Genomic DNA, 9,093 nt, shown 5'->3' with positions numbered 1-9,093 from the left:
TTTCCCTCCGCCATCTTGGTTCCGCCCCCCTCCCCACCCGCCTCTCAGTTTCTTCCTCAGTACAATGGGTACATTGCACTGGCTGACTTGCATGATCTCTTCTACTCTAATGGGTCATGAGAGAAAAGGGGTGCCATATGGGGCCTCAGGAGCAAGAGCTGGGTCTCAAGGGGCAGGATGCCAGCAGGGAGGGAGGCAAGCTCAGAGGGAAAGATGGCACCATCACAGACACAGCTCATTTCCCAAAGAATAAGCCTGCCGGAAGGGGTCTCCCATGCCCCTCTTGTAGGCCCTGAGTAAGCTGCCTGACCCTTACCAAAAGAAAAACTTGGAGAAGAGGAGAAAGGTTTCCTGCCCCCTCTCCCTCAGTGACTTCCACTCTCAAGGTCACGTTGGGTAATGGACATTATCTTCAGTACCTGGCATTTGGGTCTGGTAATTACTGACCTGGCAGCCAGGCGGTCATTAAGATACTGCTTGTGTCATAAACAGGACACACACACACACACCCACACACCCACATGCCTGCAAATGGACTGGACCACTTTATTGCCTCCTGTAATACTTATGGATTCTTCATGGCTTTGGAGAGCTCTGCCTGACATTACCACAATCAGGGGGAGACAGGGCTTCTGGCCTTGGGCTGGCCAGGAAGCAGTTGCTGTCAACAGCCCTAAGTGGGGCCCCAAGTCTCTCCTGCTCCCAGGTTACCCATCGGGGGGGCCTGCCGGTCTGACCTGTCCTCAGGTGGCCCACCAGCCCGAGGCCTGTGGGTCAGAGACTTCTGCCGCAGAGCAGGGCAGCTCTCAGGAGTCAGCACCCGGGGCTGTGTTCTCCCCACTGCTCCTTCCTTGGAGAAGGAGGTGGTTGGAGGCCTCAAAGACAGAAGCAACCACTGAGAGGAGAGATTGTCCGAGCCAGCCCTATCTGGCCCTTGACAATGCAGGCACCTGCCCTGGCCTGTGAAGGGACTGCCCTTCTCACAGGTGGTAAATGAAGGCCCCAGGGCACTACATTCACATTAAGGGGGTAGATACTGGCCAGGTTGCTGCTATGATCGAATGGAAGCCCCTTGGGGGTACACGGGGACAATTTCACGTTTGTCTTTGCAGCTCAAGTGCACATACCGGCACACAGGACTCTCCACAATGCTTGTTGAGTGTTTGGCTGATGGATGGTACTAACCACACAGTCTGTGGCTTAATCAGGTCTCCTGCCCCTCTGGGGTCACTGAATTGACTGGAGGTAGCTCTGCATAAAAGAAAGGGGAGGAAGGGGTGTCCCCTCTCCTATCAGGTCCCATCTGTTCAGTCCTGGGGCAGGTCTGGCAGGGCACCTGGAGGGGTTCGGAGGAGGTCACATGCATCACTCCCCCCCAGTTTAAGGATGGCCCAAGCACCTCCAAATGACCTGTCCAAGATTTCTTCTGCTTTTGTTTCCAGCCTGTACATTCCTTCTTGTGTCCCTTTCAAAGCCTTTTAGAAGCTCCTGGGACCCAGGGAAGGGGAAAGGAAATGGGCAAGGGTCATCTGCTTGTGCCCCCACTGCATTCCTGCTCCTGGAAAGTGGGGGCCAAGCTCCCTTAGAGAACTGCGCCAGAGCCCTGTCTGGGCCAGGGCTCCCAAGCGTGTCTTGACCAACACCACGAACATTCTGTTTTTCCCGGCAGGGCCAAAAGGCCTGCCAGATCTCTGGGCAGGAGGTTAAGTAAGGCTCCCCACAAAGGCTCCATCTTCCTCCCCAGGCTGCTACAGGGAAAACGATTTCCTCCTCCCAGAGCTCAGTTAGAGCCCTGGCCCTGTGGCCAAGCAAAATAAACAAATAAATAGTTCAGCCATCTATAGGAAGTCTTTTCACTGGTAGCCTGCTGTGAACAGGCACCTCCCTGCAGGGTGGCTGCCAGGGGCCACGGAGGGACTGTTCTATGAATCCCCTGGAAAGTCTGAGGCAGCCCCTCAGCCCTGGGATGCTGCCATTCAAGGCCCTGGGCCTTGGTTCTAAGTCACTGGGGTGTGAGCAGTGATGCCCCCCGAGGGCAGCCTGGAGGGATAAGAACTCCCCGGTTCTGTCTGGCCCACAGCCCACACAGGAGCAGAGCTCCGCAGCAAACCAAGCTCTTTGCTCTGATGGAAGCACCCACTAATGATGAGACAAACAGCCACTCCCCATTAGCGCAGAGACTTGGCAGCAGATTAGCTCAGCAGTAGCTGCAGAGGGCCTCCTGACGGTGGCCAGGCTCCACGTGCAGATCCGGGCCCAGCTCGGGTAGCCAGCTTGGAGAGGACCCTGATGCTCCACAAGGGTTTGGTTGGAGGAATGTGTGATGGTCAAAACTCAGGATGGCTTTGGCCACCGTCTCTGAGAGCTTCTCAGGGACTGGCCCTGGAAGTCAAGGACAGGAGCAGCAGGGGCTGGGGGCTGAGGAGGGCTGGGAAGAAAAGCGCCGGGGAGACACCAGGAAGAGCATCCTCCAGTCACGGAATCTCTGAGCTTGAGAGCTGGAGGGTCCTAGCCCGAGCCCCCCTCCCCACATTGTTGGGCAAGCATCTGGGATTCATTGAGGGGCCGAGCGCGGGCGTGTTTACCGATGCTGCTGCCTGCTGGGTTAGAGGGACCCAAGTTTGTTCTCCTGAGCAGCTTTACTGAAAACACCCGATGCAGATGCTCCAAGCAAAGCCCAGGCTTATGAAAGGTGCATGTTTCCACAGAGGAGCCCAGCCTGGCCCCGATACTTGGGAAACAGTTGTGGCTGGTGGTGAGACTGCGGCTGCCTGGGGGAAAGCCGCCCCACTCTGGGGCTCTAAGTACCAAAGGCCCAGGCCCCAAATGGCCAAAAAGTTCTTCTTTCCCACACCCCCTATGCCTGCCCCCGGAGCCCTCACCAAGCTGCTGGCTCTCCTCTGCCCCCTCTCTGGTCCTCCCTTCCCCCATGAGCCCTGGACTGGCTCTTTCCCCAACCCCTTCAGGCCTCCTGAGACAGCCTAAGGGTCCCTGCTGCTCAGGCCCTGCCTTGCCCTAGAGGAGCTTACATTCTACTAGGGAAACCTAAAGACCCAGTCATTCCATGAAGGAGAGGGCTGGAGAGGCTTCCCATGAGCAAGTGAGGAAGGCAGAGTGGGGCATGCACATGGGTCTGAGGAACAGCTGGTGGAATGTGGGGAAGGGGGAATGGGAGATGGCTGGGATGGTGGATAGGAGCCAGATCGGGAAGGCTCTAAGTTTGAGCCACAGAAGATCCAACAGAGAGGTCTGTACGGTCAGCATTCCCTTCCTTCCAGTCTAGGTATGGACAGAAGTGCAGCTGGGACAAGAGGCGGTGTTTTAAAAAGAATTTTTTGTGGGGAAACTGGGAGATACGTGAGCCTAAAGAAGTTTATGGAGCAGAATTCTTAACAAAGGCCAGCTGCAGACAGGCTTGGCCCCTTGCTGTGGGTGCTGCTTCGAGTACCCCCTCCTTCACCTTGGGCAGCAGTTCTCTTGGTTACACAGCCTGTGGCACTTTCTATCCTGGCTCCTGGGCTGGGTCCCATTCACCAGCCAGGCTGTACACTTGATGAAGGCAGGGCAGGGCTGGGGCTGGCACCCTGGGTGGGCTCCCTTAGATACCAGAAAGGGAAGGCAGGCAGGAAGGGTGAACAAAGGCCAAGGGGCACTGGCCTGGCCCCGTCTCTGCCCAGACAGGCATGCCGGGGGGCAGGGGGCTGACGCCAGATGCCCAGTCGTATTCCACATCACAGGCCACGGACGTGGCATCCCTCAGCTACCATCCCTAGGCCCTGGCCCTGCAGATAAGGAGCTCTCACGGGAAGGTCCCAATGCACCCCGACCTCCTGGGGCCCTCCTGGGATGGCACGAACAAGACCAGACCCACAACAAGCACTCTGAGCCCCTGCTTTACCGGGACAGAAAAGGAGCAACATGGGATGTTCTGGGCAGGCCGTTCGTGTCTTTCCTGGGGATGAGGGAGCAAGGTGGCGAGTCAGCGCCTGGGGGCCCCTCCTTCCCCAGACCTTTGGAGACAATGGCAGGAGGCAGGCAGCTTGAGGAGGGATGGACTGGATCCCTTGGACGAGGTGGACACAAAAGAAAACGTGAGGGAATATCTGTAAATGCCCCTCGGCAGGAGCTCAGTGGCTTGGCAGGGGTGGGGAAATAGAATCATCCAGCAAGTAGAGGGCCAGGGCTGCCAGAGCCTGGGCTCACAGGATGGGTTCTGTACCGTTCCAGTCCACGAACGCGTCCTTCCACCTGGGGGACACAGAGGGGAGGAAACCCATTAAGCAAGACAGTGAGAGCTCACCTGGTCCACCAATACCTATGGTTCTGCTCCAGGGGAGCCCCGGCCCCACGCGCCAAGGGTTGGATGGGGTAGGGAGGAACACATGGCAGGACCAGGCAGGATGAAGAAGTGAGGAAGAGGGACAGGGTGGGAAGTGATCCAGGGGAACGAGGCAGACTGAGGCAGGATGGGTCAGGACCCATCAATCCACAAGTGGCTTTCAGGTGCCGACTGTGCCGAGGGCCAGGCCGAGCTTGGGGAACACAAGGACAAAAAGGCGTCTGTCTCTGCCCTCGGAGAACATCCAGTCTCTGGCAGAGACGATCCCATGACCACCTGCGCACAGGTAACTGAGCATAAGTAACGCAGTGGGGAGTGGGGGGGTGGGGGGGAAGTGCCTCAGGCCGAGCCGTAAAAGGGACTCTGGCGTAGAAGAGGTGTAACACGGGGCCACCAAACGTGTGCCCACTGATCTCCCCTCCACTTCCTAGGGGCCCTCTGTGTGTTGTCTGTGCTCATTAGAAGATAAGCTCCCTGAGGGCAGAGACAACGCTGCTGGCTCAGCACAAAGAGAGCCAGCCAGCCAGTCAGTCAGTCGGTCAGTCAGTCCAGGCACGAGGCACAGCTGGTGCAAAGGCAGAGAGGTGGCAGATGGAGGAAGAGCGAGAGGGTCAGTCGGCTGACGATAGCGATGGGCAGTGAGGAAGGCCGAGGCTGGGGGGTCATCAGCTCTCTCCCCTTTCCCCAAGAGGCTCCGTACGTCCTTTCTCGTGGTCACTAGCTGGCTCCTCGGTCACCCTGCCTCATGCCGCTCCCCATACCTGTACGCCAACAGAACCCTCTGTGGAGGAGAAATGGGAGAAGATCCAGGAAGGACCCGACTTCCAAACAGACACAAAGGCCCACGGGAAAATGACACCAGAAAAGGCAGCTCAGAGCCAAGGGCTTTAGGTGGCCTCCAGGCGTGCCAGGGAGAGACAACAGTCTACTAGTGCACTGCACCCGGAGGGCGCCCGGCATGAAGACACGTGGAGGGGCCTGCAGGATTTCCCCAGTGAGTCTCTGAAGCAGACTCCCCTTCACACAGACACACCTAGCTATAGACTGGGCACAGAGAAGTCTGAGGCGAGAGACGAGGGCGCAGAAGGAAGCATCTCTTAGCACCTCTGCTTCCTCATCTGTAAAACGAACCTTAAAGTGCCGCCAACGTGAGCAATTCCTAACAGAGCCGATCGAGACCCTCCTTGGACACGGCCAGCACAATCCCACAAGAGTCAACGACACACACGGGCAGAGAGAACTGCACACAACAACTGGCCCCTGACGATGCTCTGAGAAAACCACGAGCGCAGCTGCTCACGAGGTGTGTGTCCCAGACAGGGCAGGACTCCATCTCTGCCCTCCCCAAGGATGCTCTTTACCCAGCACACTGCACTAACATCTCACGCTGTGGGCCACACTACATGGCCTTCCTTCCATGACATCCCCAGGAACATGGAAAAAGATCAGTGTAGCCACACCTAAGGTAAAAAACCCCCAAACCACAATGGATGGACCAGGCCCACTGCCCACGCAGGACGGGCAGCCACGCAGGTCACCCCTGGACAGCAGGACCTCATTCCAGATGGAGAATGAGCTGGGCCTAGAACTGAGCAAACAAGAACTCAGGATGGATTGTAGCTGGGAAGCTGGTCAGATTTCCCAAAGTGCCCCCCAAGTGCCCACCCCCGTCAAAGCTTTGTTCTCCTGTGGGTGCTGGGGGTGGGCCTCCTAAACGCCAAGCACTGTGGGGGGCCCTCGGGGAGCTTACGTCCTACTGGGTACAAATCATGGAGCAGGAAGAATTTGGGCATAAGCAGGCTTAGACAGGAGCAGGGCCCCGCCTCGTCCCCAGTCCCCTGGGTGGACGCCATGGTTCTAGCTGCATTGCCAAGCCTTGTTGGTGGGGAGATGCGGCCGAGGGTCAGTGTACGGTCCAGACCGCCAGGGCAGAGGAGGTGGTGACCCTTGACCTCCCTGTGCTAGCTTCTCGAGAGGCCTGCCACGGACTGAAGTCACATCTGATTCCTATCTGTCCCCCAACGGCCCTGGACCAAGCCCGGAGAGCTTTCCTCTCTGGACGTCAGACGAATGCTTGGTTTTTGCTTTTTCTCATTCAGCTGTGACTGCATACCACCACCATCTCAGGAGTCTTTGCTCAGATGCACCAGGAGCATCTGGGTCCTGAGACCAGAAGCTGAATTCAGGATGGAGACCCAGCACCGGCTCACATCGGGACGCAGGAACAGTCCCTTCTGGTGTGAATACCAGGCCTATCCTGTCCCCTCTGGGACTCCAGAGTCCTGGGTTCTAGTCCTGATTCTGCCATTGGCTTACTATGGGAAACTGGGTGAGGTATTTGAGCTTCCTCACTCAAATGGGAATAATCATTTCTGGTAAGCAGCTCCAGGCTTGTCAGCATCACTAGGGCCGCGGGATAATGAGAAGCACATTTGGGCCCTGGGTCCAAGGCCAGATTGGGCCTCTGGCTAAGGAACGTGGTGGGAGGAAATGTCCCAGGGGCTGGATGGGGGTGGGGATGCCCATGCCCCAGCCAGGGAGGGCAGGAAGGGAGGGGGGCAGTCAGGGGAGGGCCGCTTCCTCCAGTCATCCAGGTCCAATGGCCAGCTTTTCCTTTGAGCTCTTCAAGGGGCAGAACAAAAGGCGTGTCCTTTGTGATGCGGGCCCTTTGAGGCAGGATCTGCTTTGGATTACAATGGTATTTTATCTGATGGGGATGAAAAAGAAAGCATTATTTTCTGACTCTGTGCTCCCTAAGAGCACATAGGGACCCTGAGAAAAGTCGAGGGGGTGCTGACCGCTTCCGGAGGCAGCAGGCCTGGCGGCCTCAGCCCCCTTCCTTCCGGGGCCTTCCAGTTTGCTCCGTCTCTAGCCTGTCTGTACACAGCTGCCGGTGCGTCCTCTCCCCTACTGGGCCGCAAGCTTCTCCAGGGCACGTGTGGTTTTTGGCCTTTCTTTGCATGCCACCAGCTTAGCTCAGTGCCTGGCACTTTAAAAGTGCTTGCTGACTGACAGTAGCTGGGGCCCTTGGGCCAGGAGCTTCGGGCCTGTCCTTCAGCCTGAAAATGGGGGTGGGGGGGAATCAGGGAAGGCTTCCTAGAGGAAGGGCATCTGGAAGTGAGCCCTGAAGGGCATGCTCTCCACTAACCTACGCTCAGAGCTCCCCCAGCTCTGAGCATCACCTTGGGCCTGTCTCCTGATGCAGCAGAGAAGAGGACTGAATAAGGTGATGGTATAGTGGCTGGACCTTGGAAGACCTGAGTTCAAATCCCACTTTCGATACTGTGGGACCCTGGCTAAGTCACCTTTCTGTGCCTCACTTTCTTGATCTGTAAAGTCAGTGGTCTTCACACACGCCCCGGGCCCATCTGCAGTTTTTCAAACCCAATGCCCAACCTCCCACCTCCACACCTTTGCCCTGGCAGTCTCTCCTGCCTGGAATGCTCTCCCTCCTCTGCCGCATCCTATTTTATGTGTCTTCCCCTTTCCACTGTAAGCTCCTCGAGGGCAGGGTCTGAATTTCTGCCTTATCGACATCTCTTAGCCTAGTGCCAGGCACAGAGCAGGCACTGAATCAATGCTTTGTTGACGGGATGGCACAGCGAGGGGGAGGTGGCGCCCCAGCCCCTCTCTCAGGCACACTGAGCACACCCCTCCCCGGCGGGCAGGCAGGCCCATTCTACCTCCCTCATCCATGGTCCTGCCCTCCAGGGGCTTGCACTGCCTGGGTCCCTTTCCCTGCTCCTCACATTCACATACGGGTTGGGCCAGATGACAGGTAGGGTTCCTTCCGAGTGAGGTCCCAGGACCCCAGGATACCCCGTTGAATGATTCTGAGGTGATCCCAAGGCAAGTTCTCCTTGCCGTAGGCAGAGGACGGCTCTGATCCATGCACCCATGATGGCCTGTACCTTCCCACCTGGGAAAGTGGGCCGTGCTCTGTGACTCAGGTAATGCAATGGGTGAGGGTAAGGAGAAGGGGAGGGCAGATTCCTCCAAGACTCTTCTGCACCCAGAAAACAGCACCTGCAGCCGCAAGCACCTAATGTGTGTTTGCTGAACTCAAAGGCAGGTACCTGGAAACGTCTCCCAAGGGGTCTCCAGCGGTCAGGGTTGGCAGTATCAGCCAGGGATGTACACCAGGTATGGAGGCCCCTGGGACACGGCAAATCCTAATGACTACCAATCCCCTGTCAGATTCCCCCCCTGCTCTCTTGGCAGTGATCTGGCTGGAGGCAGCGGGGAGGTGGGGCAATGGTTGCTCCCCATGTTCGCGGCTTTCAGCTCCCAGATGAAATCCCACCTTGTCCAGGAAGCCTTTTCTGGTCCCTGTCTGTGGTTTCTCTGTGCACAGCTTATTTGCCCGTTTTCTCCCCCATTAAACTGTGAGCTCCCTGAGGCCAAGGGCTGGCTTTTGTCTTTCTTTGTAACTGCAGGGTTTAGCAAAGTTCCTGGCCCACAGCAGGCACTCCATGGTTTACTGATTGGCTACTGGCCATCCTGGGGCCTGGTGGCTCTCACTTGGGTTGTGAGCCCCGTAGAAAGAGCAGAACCAAGGCCCTTCTCCCCCAACCACTCGCCAACCTGCTCTGCATTTTGAAGCTGCTCTCGCACACCTAGAGGATCACGGGAGTGTTGGCCAGGGAGGTGCAGCTGTGGAGGGGAGTGCTTGTCCCATACAGGGACTGCCATGGCCTACCCTGTCTGAACTGAGAGTGGCCTCTGGCCTCCGTGTCCAGATGCCTGTTTCGGCT

At 57.5% G+C, this 9,093-nt stretch overlaps 1 protein-coding gene across 3 annotated transcripts in view; it reads right to left on the bottom strand.

Moving 5' to 3' along the window:
• Nucleotides 1–3,880: 3,880 nt before the first annotated feature.
• MINDY4 (MINDY lysine 48 deubiquitinase 4) overlaps nucleotides 3,881–9,093 on the bottom strand; it is a 133,917-nt gene continuing 128,704 nt past the window's right edge. For all 3 annotated transcript variants that reach the window (XM_027835857.1, XM_027835859.1, XM_027835860.1), the window contains one exon: nucleotides 3,881–4,248. In XM_027835857.1, coding sequence (XP_027691658.1) covers nucleotides 4,200–4,248 — 49 coding nt within the window. In that variant the 3' untranslated portion in view covers nucleotides 3,881–4,199. The remainder of the gene's footprint in view (nucleotides 4,249–9,093) is intronic.

Source organism: Vombatus ursinus, unplaced genomic scaffold (genome assembly GCF_900497805.2).
Source record: "Vombatus ursinus unplaced genomic scaffold, bare-nosed wombat genome assembly UNPS02014817.1, whole genome shotgun sequence".
Lineage (NCBI taxonomy): Eukaryota > Metazoa > Chordata > Mammalia > Diprotodontia > Vombatidae > Vombatus > Vombatus ursinus.
Note: the sequence above shows the minus strand (reverse complement) of the source record. Positions and strands in the feature narration are given on the sequence as shown.